The sequence below is a fragment of the Ostrea edulis genome, chromosome 9 (genome assembly GCF_947568905.1).
Source record: "Ostrea edulis chromosome 9, xbOstEdul1.1, whole genome shotgun sequence".
NCBI classification, from domain to species: domain Eukaryota; kingdom Metazoa; phylum Mollusca; class Bivalvia; order Ostreida; family Ostreidae; genus Ostrea; species Ostrea edulis.
The window spans coordinates 52988286-53010043 of NC_079172.1; the positions used below are offsets into that span (position 1 = coordinate 52988286).

The following is a 21758-nucleotide window of genomic DNA, read 5'->3' on the forward strand; positions in this document are numbered from 1 at the left end:
TAGCACTGGTTTCGCAAAGAAAGTGTGTAAAAAGACCGGCTGTATCTTAAAACTACATGTACTGTACTTGTAATTTTATCCCTACAACTGTAGGTTTTTGTGTGTATGTTTTTTGTTTCATTTTATTCATATAATACCGTAGTACTGATATATTTATCAAACTCTAATACACATTGGAACATAGGAAGCTTTAATTGATTGAAAGTGTGCAAAATAAAATTAAAAATTTATATAAATAGATAAAAATAAACAAATAAATGAATAACAAAATTCTCTTCCTCCTCACAGTATGCAGGGAATGCTTCTATACTTTATCTCTCTTGTCGTTAGTCATTGTAAATGCATGTATGTTGTCAACGACGGTCGTGTCTTTCGTCGATTCTACAAATATACTGGAGTTCTTGTTCTTGAAACATTTGCGACGTAGATAATTAAGGAGCTCCACCAAAAGCTGAATAATTTCAACAAAACTCAGAAGCGAAGCACCCAGGAAGAGACCCATCGTTCCTCCGATGTCCGACAAAAATCTGAATCCCTGAAATACGAAGTCAAACGTGTATTAAGAATAAATTGATATGTTGCGACAAGGACCCTGTTATATGAATTATCAAATGTTTGACATCTCTCTTTCTCTCTCTCTCTCTCTCTCTCTCTCTCTCTCTCTCTCTCTCTCTCTCTCTCTCTCTCCGACCAAAGCTACAAAGTGAGGACGCCCTCACAATGTGTAGAAGAAAATATGCACATATCTTATTCTAAAGGCAAAAAAGTACTATGTGAGGTATATAGCTATAGGAATACCTATGAAAGTTTATCTAATACTCTCTTTCGAATTATGAAAAAAAGTTTTCGAGAGAGATTATTAGTAAGGACATGTCCTCTCACCACTTGTCCTCACTAAGCTAATATTTTGTATCTACATCTTTCACATGCTGTAGGTCACATTTATGAGGACGTAATTGTGAGGACACTTTCTGGTCCTCCTAGTGCAATTCTGTCCTCACAACGTCTGTCTGTCCTTACTTTACACGTTTTACTGCCCCTCCCCCCTCTCTCTTCTCCTGATTGACTAAAACAACACACTTTGTATGGAAAAAAAAAAGAAATGTCCCCACAAGAAGTGAACATTGCAAATTATTCACGGTTCAGATTTTGTAATGCATTGTAACGTCGCTCTAAGCATCAGTTTACTATTATAACGTCATTCAAATAATCTGGTCCTAGGTCACTTAACTATGGTTATTGTTATACCTTTAATGATTAAAGTAAATCAATATATTTTGTCGATTTAAAATCATCGTAAATTGACTGATTCACTGCAAAAATGCACATCAGTTTGAGGAACCAAACTATTTGGAACACCTAGCAACGTCTTGATTTTTATCTTATGAAAAGTTCTGATATGTTCCGAATGGAATCCTGAATATTCATAATATTCATTACCGTCTTTCGTGGAAGACGGTATATATACATGTAGTTGAAATTTCTTTCTGTCTCCGGACTGTGTATTTCCTCTTAATCGCAAATGGTGGAAAATACATGATGTGAAAAACAATATTTTCATTGGTGGAAATGCTGGTCTTTGCAAGGGAATAATTTAGTGCTGATCTAATTTACGAACAACTTACATGCACCAACTTTACAAGCTTTCCAATCTTAAAAATGAGAAAACAATAAGGAATTTCGTGTAGAATACCATTTTCGTGCTTTTCCGGCAAGCGGAGAAGTTGCAATAATTTTATAACTGGGTTCACAATACGATTTCTTATTCACCGGGGCCGGAAAAAAACCAAATTTAAAAAAAACTAAACTAAATGTGTCGGTACAACACTAATGTCCGCTGCAGTAAAGGCAAGTGTAGGAAATCCATCGAAATATATATAAAAGGGCACAACTCCATAAAAAATCAACGAACCGAAACAAAACTCAGATTCGAGCTGTAACTCATCAATATACACCTACATACAAAAAATCAGTTCAATATCTCAAAGCGTGTAAAAAAAAAAAAAAAAGTCCGGAAAACTGGTCGTAATAGTAAGTTTTCAACGTTAAAGGCCCAAAACTCCATTAAAAAAATCAACGAACTGGAACAAAACTCAAACTCGATCTCTAACTGATCAATATTTACCTGCCTACAAAAAGTCAATCATCTCAAGGCGTTTAGAAAAAAAGTCCAGAAAATTAGTCGTAACGGTAATTTACACTGTACCCCCATAAAAAAAAATCAACAGGAACAAAACTCAAACTCGATCTGTAACTCTTCAATATACACCTGCATACATAAAATCAATTCAATATATCAAGGAGTTTAGAAAAAAAAGTTCGGAAAACTGTGTGTAGTGGAAAGACGGACAAGGGTAAAACTATTTACCACGACCACTTTATGGCGGGAGCATATAAACAACCAAAAGCAAAGTTCTTTGAAAGAATCAGCCTTTCCTTTATTGGCATACAGATTGTGCAGATGTCTCTCAGAATTACCATCATTGATTAACTCTATTGCAAGCCCTTTTACTGTTTATTCATAAAATAAGATATCTCTTTAAATAAGAGAGATATCTTTATTGGTTAAAGAGATATCTCTGTAAGTTAGAGAGAGATCTTTTTACGCTAGGAAGATATCTCTTTTGTATCTCTTTAAACAAAAGAGATATCTCTTTTGATTAAAGAGATATCTCTTTAAGCAAATGAGATATCTCTTTCTTTTTGAGAGATATCTCTCAAAGATAGAGAGATATCTCTCAAAGCTAGAGAGATATCTCTCAAAAAGAAAGAGATATCTCCCAAGCGTAAAGAGATATCTCATTTGCTTAAAGAGATATCTCTTTAAGTTAGAGAGATATCTCTTTAAATTTTCAAAAAGAGATATCTCTTTAATATAAAGAGATATCTCTTTAGATTTTTTCCCCCTGTGATCATAATGACTTCTCCCTGTTGCATTGTCAGTGAAATGATGTAACCCTATTTTTTAACCAAGCAAAATACTTCTAGCCTACAAATGGCGGGAAAAGTTGAAGAGGTGGTTGGGGTAACATTGTCAAATTGCCGAGAGGCGAAATCTAGTCTAGCTCGCATATTTCATCAATTTATTGTCTTTGTTTTGTGTTACCTGTACATGTATACATTTCACATGCGGTAAAAAGCAAAATCTTCCCACGGGATTGCAGCCATCAGGGTGTTGCTAAAACGCGGAACGGAAAACGAAACGGAACAAAATTTAAGAATTAGAATGGTTAATGTAGATAAGATAACGGTAAAAATCAGGGGAGGGGGGTGGGGTCCATTTTGATTAAAATCAACAATTTGGGAATTGTTTACAACCGATAAAACAACTTTATCTTAAAATTTTGCATTATAAATTGATTAATCGAATTATGTTAAACGTTAGTATAAGAATTTACAAGGCATTTTACAAGAATTTCGAAATTTCGGCAATGACAGAGGTGTAAGCGAGCAGTGACACCTAACCACGCGTGGTTTATCCCCCCCCCTCCCCTCCGGTGGCAAAACGTCATTAACGCACATGTACACGTATTTACACATAATACCGTGTATGTGTGTACTTACAACAAGGAGTGTGATATGTATAAAACAATTATAATTCATGATATTATTTAGTCAACAAGTTAAACATCTTTTGTCTGATTTATCATTTTTTAACGAACAGGAGACTTAGTAACCGCAACACTCCAATCCTAAATAGGGAGGACTTCTGGTAGTTAATTTTTAAACTAAATACTTGTATAGCTTAACATTTGGATTAATAATGAGAGGACTTTTAATTCCATTCAAGCATAAATTCTGTGTTAGGTTTTTAGTTACTTCATATATTATGAAATAAATCTGTTAATTCCTCTTACTATTGGTTGTAAACTTCACCCTAGTTAACATTGGTTTTGTTTCAATCTTTCTTTCCTGCTGTATCTCTTAAGTTTCAACACCAATCCACAGGATATCGGTAAATGTACGAACTTTCACATAGATTCATCCCAAATGAGGCAAAACTTTTTTCTTCACCGGACCCGTTCGCTTTAAAATTTGATTTGATGCATAAATGTATATTGTACCAGGTGTAGAACTAAATTCAAATTCAGTTATCTTAAACATATATAGTTCGATTAAAAGCACGTTCGATTTAAAAAGGCTATGTTTAGGGAAAATTGTTCAAAGAATTATTTTATCTTTTACAATGTTGTTTTCGGGAGAGGGGGGTGCACCTTTTATTTATTGGATGGGGTCATAAAATCTTTTCTTACCATACCAGCCAGAATAAAGTAATACATTATAATTCAAGTCTTTTTCAGTATGTTACCTTATTTATTTTTTCTTCATTTGTGAAACAACATACTGTCAAAATCTGGGGTGGGGGGGGGGGTGACAAAGCCGGGGAAAAAGATGGTGCCAATAGGCGCTTGCTTAATATTTTTTATTAAAACTTACTATATGCAAAATATTAAGCAAGCGCTTGTTGGTACATTCATCCACAAAACACACCGTGTAAAAATACATAATAATGCTTTAGTATGAGGTATCAATATGAAATGGTGGATTCTGAGGATGACTTTCTGTTCTCTCTGTAATTTCTGCATTCCTTGTTCAAAATAAGCCTTTTGATTTTGCAAAATGTTGACCTCCTCATGACATTATTGCATATATTTTCCGTTTTCCGTTCCATTTTCCGTTCCGCGTTTTAGCAACACCCCAGCCATCATGGTAAGATTTGCTTCGGCGGGCTTTCGTTTTAGGGAGGAGTACTTAAGTATTCAAACTAATAAAATTATTGGAAAGAGATATCTCTTTCTCTTTGAGAGATATCTCTTTTTCAACGATTAAAGAAATATCTCTTATACTTTGAGAGATATCTCTCTAGGAATTCTTAGAGAGATATCTCTTTAAGTGAAGGAGATATCTCTCAAAGTAAAAGAGATATCTCTCAGAGTAAAAGAGATATCTCTTAAAATATAAGAGATATCTCTCTACGTGAAAGAGATATCTCTTTAAGTGTAAGAGATATCTCTAAAAGTAAAAGAGATATCTCTCTAAGTGAAAGAGATATCTCTCTAGGTGAAAGAGATGTATCTCTAAATGAAAGAGATATCTCTCTAAGTGAAAGAGATATCTCTTATTTAGAGAGATATCTCTTAAGATTAATCAGTGTGCAAAGAACGTCCAACAACCGGCACGAAACACGCCAGACGACACTCGACACTCGACACAACGACCGGCCGTATTGGGACAAATATACTGGCATAACGACAAAAGAATCTGCGAAATGCTGACTCCAAACGAGTCTGCCGAAACCCCTGCACCATCAACCTGCCTGCCAGCAGTCCGCCTCGATCCAAAAACCGACGACACGCAGAACAAACCCCCGCGAACCGAACCAGCCGAGAGACAAAAACACCACATGCAGGCGACAATGGAGCACCGCTACACAAATATGGGAAGCCGACGACGGAGAAGCAGAAACCATCCCGTTTGTCACAAAGTTGAGCCGACAGTCTACCGCTAATATTCACTTTCAACAAAATATCCAAGCATGAAGCAGAAGTGGACGACTCTGTGGTGTCTTTTATTTCGAGTTCACAGGGATATATCGAATCGACATATGAATGAATACAAAGTTATTATTGTTAATAGATAAAACGTCGTCAATATGTCTAAGTATCGAACTGAAGGCCAAAACAAGAGATCCCCTCCACCCACACAGAAGTTCTCGAACAAATTCCGTCCCCATATGAATATAAAAACAGGTCAACCAACAAAGGAGCAAAACCGCAACAGACCGCCGGAAGACCCGACCACCAAAGACAATGAAGACACCGCCAACGAGGAACCCCAGCACACTTCCCATCTCAACCCCAGAGCATCCGCTCGCGGAACCAGAACGTTGTCCAACAAAATGATCCTTTGGACGACCGATCATCAGACATGAACACTTCCGTCCTCCACCCCTGTCGAAGAAGCAACTGTTCATGATGTCAAAACGTCATGTTCCCAATCCATTGCGAGGAACAGTCGTCCAAAGTGCCGAAAAGCCATACGCCTTGATTCCGTCGATCCGAGAAAGGCTTGCGACCTCAAGTTTACCAAAAGTTCCCCAGAACCTCTTAGAATCCACATCCGATTCACGCCACTTCGGTACTTCTGGCATACGTAAGTCGCACAGCAAGTCCGAAACCTCCCCCCACCCAGCTGTCAATACCCCCGCCAGGAGCAAAGATAGGGGCTTGGTAGAACACTTACTGGATCCAGCAATGTTTCTTTGTAAGGGTTTTCATGTAGTTTAGGAATCCAATATAAGTACGGTAATTCATATTCATTCGACCCATTGACTGGGATATCAAATGTGTCCAAAACTGAAGCATGATTTTGAAGAATTTCATCTTTTGAAAGGGCAGTTGGAGTATAAGTACAATTACCAAAAGTGGAATTAATGCCAAGCTCGTTGTAATAATGAGCCTTACAAACAAAGACAATGCTGTCGCAAGCCTTGTCAACTGGAACCAAAACATATTCCTCATGTAACCTATCTAATTCTTTTACCATTTCTGGTTTACCAAACACAGATGGCACGTACGTTTGTTTTAATATGTCTAATGCGAGATTTTGATATTCCTCTTACACTTTTAATCCATTCTGACAATGTATCAAGTTCTTTTTCATATTTAGCCCATCGTTCGGCACAATCCCCAACAGAATTCATGATAGATTTGAAACCCCTGTCGCCAACTGAAAGACCGAGGTTCTCTGTATCTAGGTTCGTTTAGAATAAGTTATTTGAGGTTCTCATCTTCAACTACATTGTATATCAACATCACCAGAAATGACATGTCCAGCTGGACTATAGTTGAAAGAAGATGAAGAACAAGAACACGTAGGTGGATTAAGTATAAGATGGTCTATATCTATACACTGTAAAGTTTGTTTATAATTAGAAAGTTTGGATGCAATAGTAGAAGTATAGTTGTAGGAAATACTAGGTGTAGACTTGAACTTCAAATAAGTTGGAATACACGACTAACTCTTTTATGATGAAGAATGTTGCTTATGTTGACGGCATATATTCCTTTGTTTGTAAATTTGAGATTAGGAACTGGCGGAACGATTTGGAAGGAATATCATCCATGACCAGTGGTGGTTTAAGAGCTTGTGATAGGCAACATCCATGATCAAAGAATTCAGTCTATATTTAGGTGTTCTATATTGCTTGGAAATAGCTAACTTAATAGTGATTGAAACATGTTCCTTGTGCATCACTAAAATAATGTTTACAATTTACGACTAACATTTGCATACGGTAGGTGTCTCACATAAATAATCTCGGTCTCACACTTGTATATATACATATATGCGAGTAAATGAAAAATCGAATATACACAATACATGTACCAACGTAATTAGACAAAATAAACTAACTTCGGTATTCCTGAAGGTTATTCTAAGCAAATTTCGAAAATCAAAATAATATCACAGTTATCGGTCCTTTATTTTCAATATGACTTCAAGAGTTGAATATTGAAGTGAAAACGGTAATTCTTATAATAGATGAAGGGGGTTACAGGGATAGACAAAAAAATCAATGCAGAAATGTTAGATATTAACCCATCTGTTGTTCAGCAATCTTTTAACCGATTCAAACTCAGGTATATTGACGAAAACGACCATCGGAGTGGAAGACCCCAAAAAAGTCACGAACGGACTTACAAACAACTGATGCCCTTGTTAAACATCGAGAGGAAAAAGAACCGAAATGATCAATATCACTTACCTGTTAAGGTAGATCACTACACTAAAGCTTATATCCTATATGACACTACGTCACAAGATGACGATTTAAATGTTTTGTGAAATTATTTGTATAGATCGATTTGTTTGTCTATCGTCGTAGTTCAGTGGTTAACATATTGGGTTGGTGAACCGCAGATCTTGAGTTCAAATCCGCCAGAGTCTTTTGTTCATATGTGTTGAAATACGTTTTTGAAATCATGTTTTTATCCAAATTTGCATGTTTTCTGCCTTTTTGACATATACTTATTATATATCATCACATATTTTATGATTAAATCAATTCGTACTGATTTGAGAAACTATTTCAGGGTGTAATGAGCCACTTTAAATGAAAGGACACAAGTGAAAAAAGAAGCGAATGGACTTAAACTGGAAATAAATGTTCCATGGATTTAAGAGAAGACTCGTGAAGAAGAAATTGTACATGTACACCAGCAATATGAACAGGATTAAACGGAGAGCGTGGTGCCGAACAAAATTATATTTCATAGTACAAAACTACTCAAGTAAAGTTATTGTCTTCTCTTCTTTCATCTGAAGTCTGATCAAAACGGAGGGACGGCGGATAATGGCTAGATCCGTGCCTCGGTGAAGAAGATAACAGAACCGCCGGTGAAGTCGGGTCATGGTTTGGGGTGTGTACTATCTTTGACGGTATTAGCACATGAAAGGCGAAGATAACAAACAATGATCAATCTAATAACTCCTACCTCTTGCTTGTTGTAAGAGGCGACTAAATGTGGCGGTCCTTCGGATGAGAACGAAAAAACCGAGGCCAAGAATCATAGCAGGTGTGGCACGATAAAAACCCTTCCCTGCTCAAAGGCCGTAAGCGCCGAACATAGCCCTAAATTTTGCAGCCCTTCACTGGCAATGGTGACGTCTTCATACGAGTGAAATATTCTCGAGCGTCCCGCTCAATATATATATATATATATATATATATATATATATATAATCAATCAATCAAAACTCCTATAAGGAATACAAAGTAAAGTGTTGAGTAAACACGGACACCTGGACACTCCAGAGGTGGAATCAGGTGTCTAGGAGGAGCAAACATCCCCTGTCGACCGGTCAAACTCGCCGTGAGCGCTAGCCCTATATCTTGATCAGATACATGTAATTTAGTCATCTAGGGATACTGTACTTTACCGGGACATATTGTAATTTTTTTTTACTCTCCAAAAACTGCGCACGGATGTATGTATATCTGAACGTCGTTCCAGACTGACCCAAACTTCCAGACTGACGCAAACTGCGCCTAAAATCTAATTTACATTTCGAGAAACACAATTTCGACTGCAACATGACGCCCGGTGTAACAACGAAAAGTGAACCCCGTAGAATAATGACCGAAGATCATTTTTCTACGTAGAAATTTGACCCCCGGTCAATTTTCTACGGGGGTCACTTTTCGTCGTTACACCTGAATGTGTTTTCGATTGTATTTTTTTCCTTATACATAATTGCTTATTAAACATATTGGTCCTCGACAAAACTGTTAGGTTTGTTCCTGATTGTCTACAGAAATTTGGGTGTTGAAAGACCACAGAAAGCGAGACGAAATAAACTAATAAGTCACATTTGTAGAACTACTAGACTGTGTTTTGTAATAAGTCACATTTGTACAACTACTAGACTGTGTTTTGTAATAAGTCACATTTGTACAACTACTAGACTGTGTTTTGTAATAAGTCACATTTGTACAACTACTAGACTGTGTTTTGTAATAAGTCACATTTGTACAACTACTAGACTGTGTTTTGTAATAAGTCACATTTGTACAACTACTAGACTGTGTTTTGTAATAAGTCACATTTGTACAACTACTAGACTGTGTGTTGGCATTGTGTCAAGCACTGTCAGCTGATTTATTCCTCACTGACATATGAACTCTACAGTCTGATTTATTCCTCACTGACATATGAACTCTACAGTCTGATTTATTCCTCACTGACATATGAACTCTACAGTCTGATTTATTCCTCACTGACATATGAACTCTACAGTCTGATTTATTCCTCACTGACATATGAACTCTACAGTCTGATTTATTCCTCACTGACATATGAACTCTACAGTCTGATGTATTCATCACTGACATATGAACTCTACAGTCTGCATCACAGTTGATAAATGAAAAAAATATATATAATGGAATGGCAATATGAAACTCACGTCATATAACGGTTCCTCGGTTAGCTCTTCGAAGTTCAGGTCTTCATAATAGATGACCAACTTTAAAAAGTTATCTTTGTAGCTAATAATGTAAACAATACTATCATATATACATGAATGACATGAATTCCGACAAAACAAAGATACAGTCTGCTTTATACTGTATTGGGCGAGTACCATTGATTGTCAATTTTCAATAGTTTCGTACAATTTTCCCCATCTGAGAAAAACCCAACAAATAAAGGTTACCAAAAGTTGTATAAAAAATTTCAATACACGTACATGTATCATATAGTATATGTACACGTGCCCAACATTTTGAAGGCTGTGTTTGTAAGTTTTAACCGTCGAGGGAGAGGACCTCTACTCTGTATCGTAACTTTATCGAGTGAAAAATAACTTCTTCAAATTAATTCAAATGAAGAGAGGATTAAGGTATTTTGTACATGTAATAGTACTAAGTTTTGACAATCCATTACTGACAAATATGTTTTTATATTCATACATATTTACATCTTAGATCCACCCCTTTATTTACACCACTACACAAAGGTACACTTACAATTTATATACCTTGGGGGCTTTGGTCATGGATCTGAGTGTGGTCATTTTGTATGAAGGGTTTTTCTTGGTCAGTAATTGTCAAGTTGCATTTGGTTGGTTTTCTCGGTTCTATAGTTTTACCGCCAGTTTTGAGCAGTATTAATATTATTCAGAAGCTAGTTATACATTTGAATAGACAGAGTTTAATACTGACAACAGACTACAAAATCCTTGATTTCTGGTAAGTAACATATTTATACTAATAATACTAGTTAATTAAAAGTCTATTCTGTATATTTGCAATATAAACTTCCCATTTGCACTTTTACTAAATGACCGAAAGAATGAATGAATAAGTAAAAATCATCTCTTATATTGATTAAAGAATTCAGTTATATATTACTATATTGTAAGGTGATATAAATCAGTTTACATAGATCAAAAGTATTTGATGATTTTGTTCATAATGAGCAATTAGATATTTAGTTTAATTTATGAAAGTGATTTTACATTGTACATACATGGTACTTTAATGAATTATAGAGTCAATTCTTGAATCCTGATAATATTCTCCGAGCTGTTTTACTTTCTTCCCATAGAAGGGTATGGCAATATTGTTGTTTTATTTCATTAATTACTTTTTATGAATATTCACGGGAGAAATATTATTTTGCAAAATGATGTATCTTTAGAGTTATCTCCCTTAAATGATAAACGTATCTTAATGGAAATCAGTAGGATTAAATATCGTTTAGCATAGGCTTTGATTGTTAAGTTAGTATTATATCGTTGTTTTATCATATTTCAGGGCTATCTTTAGTGATATTCTGTCAAGTCCAATCACTGTGTCCGAATAAATATATATATTGAGACCTGAACCCTACAGGCGTTTCGTTAGTTATTGTTGTTGGGAGAAACCCTGTTACATACACAATTTGCTAGAACGTATTAAATTTTAACAATATTTAGTACAGGTCTTAAGATTCATAACCGACAAAATCTTAGGTACATGTATATCATAGGTTTTTTTCACGCAAACTTCGCACCATGTGATATACAGATGAATCATTTTTATTTCATTTGTCAACGATTCCACTGCTTTTAGTTTTTTCAGAGTTTAAAGAGTTTTAACTTTTGCCAGGATTACACAGCCATGTACATGTGAATGGGCGTGTTTTCTTTAAGATAGTAAGTACAGTGTAGGTTCAGAGTAGATATTAATCTTTAATGACTGATACAGAGATAGGTTTGCGTGTGAATTTATCGACTCTCACTGATAGTCAAGGAAAAATCAAGTGTGTGTAATGTTAATTTCGATAATCTTTATAAGATTGGTACTCGCCCAGTTTTGCTAACGTGCAAGAAATCGTAAATTGATTGAGAGAAAAGGGAGATAAAGAGAAGAACTCACTACTGGAAATCAAAATTCCCCTCCATAAATTGGATGCAATGAGAATGATTTTGATTCCTGCACATTGCATCTAACAATTCGTCTCTCTGCAAATACAAATATTATTAAACAAGATCGTTTACTGTAAAAGACAGTGATATATCGGTATTTTACAAGAACACTAGTAAAAATTACTGTTGACCCAGAAAATGTTTGCTAAGTAAAACGAATTTACATGTCACTGAATCAGGATTCTTCACAAGAGATGAAATTGAATTGCGATAAAGCCGGAATCAACACAATAGTGATGCAATGTACAAGACGATATTCAGATACAAATCAAACGATGTGGATGTATGCCACAAAATGACGCGTAGTACGTATGTACAAAGAGTAATCTCGGAAACCTGTGAGTGTGAATTGAAACCATGCTGTAGGAGGTATTGGAACAGTTACTACGGTATGAATGACACCAACTTCTGTTTCATAGAAGTAATGTTAGAATTTTTATTGCGTATCAATACTCAAATTAAAAATTCCGCAACAATGATTTCACACAAATCAAGAACTACGTGCATAGATTTCAAATGAGATATCAGATAATAATAATAATAATAATAATAAGCTTCTGAAGTGAAATATACTAGCTGCACTCCAAGACACCCACCAGAAATGATTCTGCTGGCCAGACCCGCCCAGAGGAAGTGAATTGGTATAACGTTTGCCTGTGAATGAAAGGTGACGATAACGAATAGTGATCAATCTCATAACTTTGATGAAACATTAAACCACAGTACATGTACATGTATTAGTATTTCCGACGTTTGCTGTCTGTATAGATTCTGATCATTGAACGTCGATAAAAATACAATCGTAGATAACACTTTCCTAGAGCACTAGACGACTTGATACAGTTTTACAAAATATACTTCTATATCTCTGTTTTGCGAGCAAAATTGAGGACTTTCACAAATTATTCACACCATGATATGATTTTTGTCAACTACATAGTACCATAGCTTTAGACCATATTTTTATTCTTCATAATTCTAGATTTAGAATCAAACCTGCAAGGAGTGGCACAGCCGCAGTTAATGTGGTTTTCTTCGATTTCATAATAGATGAATTCCTCGCATTGTTTCATCTTATTATCCTTTCTCAAACTATCATTGACAAGTGCTGCGCCTGTTAAAAAATTTACGCTGATATAGCATTTTACTTTTTTAAACTTACTCTGTCGAAGTAGCTGCTACACATGTAACATGTGAGCACATGGCAAAGTAAAGTAACGTCTTTGTACAATGAAGTCTCGACTCCCAATAATTACCCCCATGTTGTAGTAGGTGTTGACATGTTAAAGACCCCCCCCCCCCCCCCCCCCACTGCTACAACTATAAGTACCAGAAATAGATCAAAATTCGTGGTAATCACCTAGAGCTCATGACTGAAAAATATTGAATGGGGTGTAAAACAAACAAACAGAAAGAAGCAATGATAACAAACCAACAGAACAAACTGGCAGTGTTATATATATGTCCATGAACTTTATGTCCACGATTGTTTCCGATGGTCGGCATTTACATATTTCCATCACTTTCCTATTTCTGCAAACGTGGAGACAAGCCTACAAATAAAACGGCATGCAAACAAATAAATTCAGCAAAACATCTTTTTACTAGAATTTAAATAAGGCAAACTTACTGTCAAAAATATTTACATGGACATATTTTCTACCATTTTTTTCATGAACAAGAATATCAGTTACATAATAATTATTTACATCGTATACAAATTACATGTATATCGACTGCTATATACCACATGTTTATAACCCCTAATGTACATAAACAACGCCATCTGTTATCCAGTTATGCGCGCGCTTCAATTCAGTTATTGTTCTCATCGATTCAGTTATTGTTCTCATCGATTCAATTATTGTTCCCATCAATTCAATTATTGTTCTCATCAATTCAGTCATTGTTCCCATCAATTCAATTATAGTTCTCATCGATTCAATTATTGTTCTCATTGATACAGTTATTGTTCTCATCAATTCAATTATTGTTCCCATCAATTCAATTATTGTTCTCATCAATTCAATTATAGTTCTCATCGATTCAATTATTGTTCTCATTGATACAGTTATTGTTCCCATCAATTCAATTATTGTTCCCATCAATTCAATTATTGTTCTCATCGATTCAATTATTGTTCTTATCGATTCAGTTATTGCTCTCATCGATTCAATTATTGTTTTCATCGATTCAGTTATTGTTCTCATCGATTCAATTGATGAATTAGTGCTTGAAAAATTCAATTGTTGAAGCTCGATATAAATAATTTGATGATCTCTTTAATTCAGTTAAACATGGTTGAAGATATTTTTAATCATTTACAACGATTTTGTATAAGGAATTAATCATTTCTTTTAAAGAGAGCAATATTTCAATGAAAGCGATCATTAATTCATTGTGGATATATGTTGAATTGAAGATATATCTAATTAAATTTAAAAGAAATATTGCGCGCATCAATTAAATTAATGATATCATTAATTCAATTGAAGAGAGCAATTATTCAATTATAGCGCGCATCAATTCCGCAGAATAATTAATGTTATCAACATTTCAATTAATGCCAACGAGAATTCAGAATTGAACATATCATTAATTATTTGAAGAGATCTTTATTAGCATCAAATAAATTGATATCTTCAAATAATTAAAGATATCTTCAATTATTTGAGTTTGTGTTTACGTTGATGGTGCACCATACATGTAATTCTCACCTCTAGATGCCGAGCGTTTGGTAAAGGATCAAACACTATATAAATTTATGTCTTACGATCGACACGGTAGTGACGCGAACGGGACTTGAACTCGCAACGTCCTGGTTACAAAGCGAACATGGAGGTCGTGAGTTCGAGCCCCACTTGCCGTAAGACAATATGTGAAGCAAGACAATATTTAAAAAAATGTAATATATATATATATATATATATATATATATATATATATATATATATTTACATTTTCAATATTTTTGTCTTTGATATCTTTACTAATTTTACCGATAGCCATTTCCATATTAACGCGCTGCAATGCACGTGTAAATTTGAATAGATATAGTAGTTTATTTTAACGTCAGGAAATTCCAACAGAAATGAAAGTAGAATGTAGATAAAAGAAATAGATTTCATATTTGAAAATACATGAGGGTATGAATTGCTTGACGCCGACATACTTCATTTCTTAAATATCATGTCTCAGACGTGGACTACATTCAGTAGAATTTTGCATATAACTAGCTTCCAAAAAATCCCAGCGGAATTAAACAGTGCAAGAATTATGTATTTGTATAAAATACAAGGAAAGAACATTAGAAATCATTTGCGACATAATGATAGCCATGCATGCATACACCATTCAGGGCAGAACATATGTGATATCAAGATAAACATGTTTTGTACTAACCGTCGTAGTATAACGGATTCCATAAGTTTTAAAGAAGTTGTCCCCTTCCTCACAGGTACCATATGGAGGACCTGCACGTGTCACTTGCTCCTAATAGGTAATTATACAATACATCGTCAAATATTATATGTATATGCAATGACACTTTCATCTCTATGAAATATTCAATAAATAATTGAACGAAGGAAAGAGAGCTGTTTCATGATGTACTTAAATGTACATACAGGTGCTAGAAAATCGTGAGCACACAAAAATCATGTCTCTGTCCCACATACCATTTTCATACCAATCGTAGTTTCATAACCGGCGCTAAGCGTGAAGCCTTCGGCGACCGGGAAAGGGAAGGTTCCCGGTTCATGTAGAACGAGTCGAAAACCAGAACCATCTACATAGTGTTCTATGTGTTCGAATTTCTCCAACTGTAATATCATCTGTAGGCCTTTTGCAATGAATAGCAAAAAAAAAAAAAAAAAAAAAAAAAAATTAATTATACACTTTCACATACATAGCGTTCACCCATGAATTATTCTCCTTTCAACATCATATGGCATGTGCATACATTTCATAACCTTATGGATGAAGGACATGACATGTAAGCAATGTATTGACCCCGGTCATTAAAGTTTTTAGTTCATTCATCGAGTAAAATCAAAATCAGACACTTCGTGCCCAGTTTTGACCTGATCAAGAAGGAACTTTTTCAATATTGATCTTATGAAAATTCTGAGAGAGAAAATGTTATTGAAAGATGTCACAGAGAACTAAATTTTGCACACTGGAAATCACAGAGCAATAAAACCATTAGCACGTCTAAGCCCTTGTTTCTTTTGCTTTTCAGGTTCTACATCACGTAAATCTACCTCAGTGTGCCTTTAGTGCTAATAAAACAAAAGCAATAATTCATGGTAGCTTTAAAAGACGAAATTCTTCAATCAACCATTGTGGTACCTGCAAAAGACAGGAAACACATTGCTGGTTGTGAAATAGTGGATCGGCTGGGTTCGTGCTTTATATTATTTTGATTCTGCATTATGTGAAATAATGGATCGGCTGGGTTCGTACTTTATCTTATTTTGACTCTACAGTATGTGAAATAATGGATCGGCTGGGTTCGTGCTATATATTATTTTGATTCTGCAGTATGTGAAATAGTGGATTGGCTGGACTTGTGCTATATGCTATTTTGACTCTATATATACAGAATTACCGTTCAGAGGACCCGTTCTCCTGGTGACGAACAAATCATTGGTCAGTGTGTAACAGTTTCCGTAGTCTAGAGTTTGGAACAGTGTGAAATTTCTGAAGAGAGAAAACAGATGCATACTGTACCTCAGCATACTGTTAATAACAATAATAATGCAAATAATAAAGATGATGATGATGTATAACCAAAGGTCCCGAAAAATTCCAGTGTTCGTGTCGTCAGGGTGTATATGTATCAGTGTTCGTGTCGTCAGGGTGTATATGTATCAGTGTTCGTGTCGTCAGGGTGTATATGTATCAGTGTTCGTGTCGTCAGGGTGTATATGTATCAGTGTTCGTGTCGTCAGGGTGTATATGTATCAGTGTTCGTGTCGTCAGGGTGTTTATGTATCAGTGTTCGTGTCGTCAGGGTGTATATGTATCAGTGTTCGTGTCGTTAGGGTGTATATGTATCAGTGTTCGTGTCGTCAGGGTGTATATGTATCAGTGTTCGTGTCGTCAGGGTGTATATATATATATATATATATATATATATATATATATATATATATATATATATAATGATTAAGGTATTACATTATGATATCGTAAATTTGCACAAGAATGCTTACACATCAATCTATGGAATTAACCCGGTACAGAAGGTAGATATTGACAGTCTTAAGACGGTTTGCTATATTCATTATAAATCTGTTTGATCTATTGTATAATACTTGAAATAAAATTTCGTCACTGTTCGCAACAGGAACAACCAGCTTACTCTGCTGAACATTTCTTCCCGTTGATGGCGCAGGTCAACAGCATATCTTGGATAGAATGTCCCAGGGATTTCCGGGTTTCTCTTGAAAAAAAAAAACAATGTTGGCAAATATTATTGCAGATATTAACAGTTATCGTAATATTTAGATAGGTTTGTTAAAAAGGAGTTGTCTGAAGATTTCTAATCCGAGATTGGATCTTTCATGTTAGCGATCAGCTTTCATTTTCATATCTAATCTTTACATTTTGACATCTAATCTTTACATGTTTAACTCTAATCTATTCATTCTGATATCTAAGTTTTACTCTTTATATTTTGATATCTTATCTTTATATTTTGATATCTAAGCTTTACATTTTGATGTCTAATTTTTACTCTTTACATTTTGACATCTAATCTTTACTAATCTTTACATTTTGACATCTAACCTTTACGATTTGATATCTAATCTTTACATTTTGATATCTAATCTTTACAATTTTGGAATCTAATCTTTACATTTTGATATATAATCTTTACATTTTGATATATGATCTTTACTTCTTGACATCTAATCTTTAAATTTTGATATTTAATCTTTACAATTTTGAAATGTAATCTTTATATTTTGATATACGATCTTTACTTCTTGACATCTAATCTTTACATATTTATATCTAATTTTTACAATTTTGAAATCTAATCTTTACATTTTGATATCTAATCTTTACATTTTGACATCTAATCTTTACATTTTGATATCTTATATTTACATTTTAATATCTAATCTTTACATTTTGATATCTAATTTTTATATTTTGATATATAATCTTTATAATTTTGCTATCTAGTTTTACATTTTGACATCTAATCTTTACATTTTGTACTTAGCAAATTTTATACAAAGGAAATCGTGAATGTCCATCAACTTCTTTTTATGCAATTTGGCAAATTAAAACACGAAATTTGATAGCCACAAAATATTTAGTGTACTGTGATGCTTAATTACTTGGACTGGTTCTGGAAGAGTGTTCTAAACTTCTTGACGTCTTCACTCCATTCGTCATCTTCCCAAGAATTTAGGCTTTTGATATAATTTGCAAAATCATCCAATGACTGTTGTATATTTGACCCGTCTACACTAAAAGTGATGTCATTCGCCCAGCTGAAGTCATTATCATAATTCTCATAATCTCCAGAACTTCCATTGTTCGTTTCCGGATTATAATAGTACTCATAGTCTGACTTTGAATTGTGCTCATTCAGATCGAAACTGTCAGAAGAATTGTTATTTTCTAAGTTTTGGTCATAAGTAACTTCTATATCTACACTGATCTCATTTGGGTCAAGTGTCATAACCTTATAGAACTCAGTTCCATCAATAAGAGCTAACGAGGAATTCTTCACCGGATTCATGTTGCAAATAGAAACGGCAGGAAATTGTAAAGTTCCTCTCTTGATAGAGACTTTGGTTTTGGTGGGGTAGTTGTTGAACTCGTAAAAGAGTTGGTAAAGTTGGTAAACCAGGAATCCACAGGTCACACACACCAGGATCGTCCAGAGAATCTTCTGATACCAATGTGTGGAGGAGAGGATTCTGGGAAATCCATGTAAACTGGATTGTGATATCAAAGAATGCAAGACGTCCTTCACAGAAGAATACTTTTCTCCTTTAGATTTCTTTTGATCGATCATAGTCTACAAATTGACAAAAAGTTGAAATGGAAAGTCCGTATATATCATATTCTACATGTGTATATGCTAGATATCTATATAATCATGAATTGAGACAAGGTCAGTAAGACTCCACCATGACAGTCCTAGCATACATTCCTATCGTAAACTATAGTGAACTTTACAATAGTTTCCACAGTGTCAACATTCATAGCACTGTAAATCAAATTTGCAGTTTTTCTATCATGAGTTAAGGATGTAAACCAATAGCTGGAACGTTTTATTGCAAGGGACAATTCGTAAAGTTCAAATATTTAATCAGAATACATGTATATAGGCATTCAAGTGACATTTTGTGAATAAGGGCCATTTTAAGGGCAAAATTCTTCATGAATAAAGGCTATTTTTCGGATATTCTAGGATTTTTTCACCAAAAATAAGGGGTTAAACTTCTTAATCAATACAAAAATAAAGTAATCTGTACTCATCAACAGGTATATACATAAACTAGAGATTGTTTTTATGAAAAACAAATGTCTCCCCAGCTTCCCACATTGGAAGTGCTCCAAATGAAACCTCTTCCCCTTAATGTAATGCATGGTATGGAGAGAAAAACATGAGCAGGAACATAGACATTATGAACTCTGATAAGCCACATAGGAGAAGTGTCTCAAACTATTTTACACCCTCCATCCCTCAGATCCACTATAACTCTGGTATATCCAGGGACCCGTGTTTGCCCAACTCTTTATTTTGTATTGGTTATAGGAGTTATGAGATTTATCACTGTTCGTTATATTTGCCTTTCATGCATACAGATTATTCCGTTTACCTGATCGAGATACAAGACTCATGACAGGTTTGACCGGTCAACACGGAATATTACTCTAAAATAAGTGATTTCAAGTCCTCATGTTTAACTATATTGACATCACCCGTAATGACATGTCCAGCTGGACTATAGGTGGTAGAAGCATAAGATGATCTATATGTAGATTCTTTTTTCACTTAGACCTAATGTTTACTAAACACAGAAGGATAAGTGGAACGCACTTTTGTTTTAATGCGTCTAATACGTGATTTTGATATTCCTCTTATACTTTTTATCCGTCATTCTAACAAGGTATCAAGTTAAAGTTTTTCATATCAACATTGTAGCCCATCGTCTGACATAATGTTCGACAAAGTTCATAATAAAAGTTATGTTGTCAATTGAAAGACCGGGGTTCTCTGAAATAAAGACCTTCTAAGTAAGTGATTTTAAGTTCTCGTTTTCAACTATATTGACATAACTGGTAGTGACATATCCAGCTGGACTATAGTTGGAAGAACAAGAACTTAGGTGATCTATATCTAAACACTGCCATACATTTTCATGTTGTTGACTCGAAAAAAAATTGTGACTTTAATTTGTTTTAGAATCCACATTTGATTCACACCACGTCTGGTATAATTTGTTAAGGCACAATACATTTGGCTTGTCTCTTTCACAGCAGTTAAACTTTTTCGTAAGGAAAAAAGATGGAGGTTTCACTGAATCCAGCAGTGTCTCTCTGTCAGCTTCATTTGGAAAGAATAATGCGTATGCAAGCCTCACCCGCTACCCCAGAAGACATGTATACACGTCATTTAATACTTATTATGATATGTAGTAAATAAAACAAACATATAGGTATTTCGATTCAAATTGGTAAGCAGACACTGTGTCAAATGTTGTCTACCGTGTTTCACACCAATAGTTGGGCCGTTCTGGGCACACTGATTCAGACTACGGATTACTCTGTTTATATGATATAGGGTCCATGGCGGGTGTGACAGGTCGAAAGGAGATGCTTACACCCCTAGACACCTGATCCCGCCTCTATCCACGTTAGACCAATTTCTATTTTGTATTCCTTACATGAGTTATGAGATTGATCACCATTTGTTATCTTCACCTTTACATAAGCAATTTATAAAAAAAAAAATATTTGCGAAAGAAAGCAAAAACAATTTTTTACGAGGCTATTTCAGCTATATAGTTCTCATCTAGCCCATTTTCCCAACGAGTTAAAGGAGTGTGATCCATAAGAGACATAATAGTCGTAATACTTATTTCGTAGTTTTAACACGGACGAAAACACTTTAAAATGTAAATACATATGGATATCTGGCATCCCTTCTATCATTACAAGTATTCCCTTGGGGATCCAGGTTAAAATAGGGCCTCAGTACCCCTTGCTTGTCGTAAGAGGCGACTAAATTGGGCGGTCCTTCGGATGAGACCGCAAAATCTGAAGCCTCGTGTCACAGCAGGTGTGGCGGGATAAAGATCCATCCCTGCTCAAAGGCCGTATGCGCCGAGCATAGGCCTTAATTTTGCAGCCCTTCACCGGGAATGTTGACGTCTCCATATGAGTGAACGATTCTCGAGAGAGACGCTTAAAAACAGCATACAACCAATCAACCAACTACAAATATTTGGTTTAGAATCTGTGGGCATACTGTTAAAAGCAAATACATATGTCACTCGGCCACCTGCAACACATATCCAAATGACAGCCAATTGATGATTAAGACATTTTGGAAACTAAAGTAAGACCATATGTATGCCTGAAACTGTACAGACTTGATTTATGCTTAACGCGTTAACAAAAGACCGCGTTTTTTGTTTTTACTTTATGCGATACAAAACATTTAATGCGCGTAAGTTCCTTGTCTCATCAAGGAATGTATGTAGGGTGTTATTTAGTTTAGAAATACTCTTAGAAAACAGTTTTTCAATTAT

At 34.9% G+C, this 21758-nt stretch overlaps 1 protein-coding gene across 1 annotated transcript; it reads right to left on the reverse strand.

The window, feature by feature from the left end:
• Positions 1–72: 72 nt before the first annotated feature.
• Positions 73–19012, reverse strand: LOC125660065 (degenerin deg-1-like). The gene is made up of 11 exons (XM_048891911.2): positions 18327–19012; positions 17339–17419; positions 16583–16674; positions 15651–15814; positions 15376–15465; positions 13415–13526; positions 12970–13087; positions 12570–12627; positions 11927–12009; positions 9970–10051; positions 73–535 (listed from the first exon to the last, which is right to left on the reverse strand). Exons 1-11 carry the CDS (start codon positions 19010–19012, stop codon positions 305–307), a joined length of 1797 nt encoding a protein of 598 aa, XP_048747868.2. The 3' UTR covers positions 73–304.
• Positions 19013–21758: the final 2746 nt, after the last annotated feature.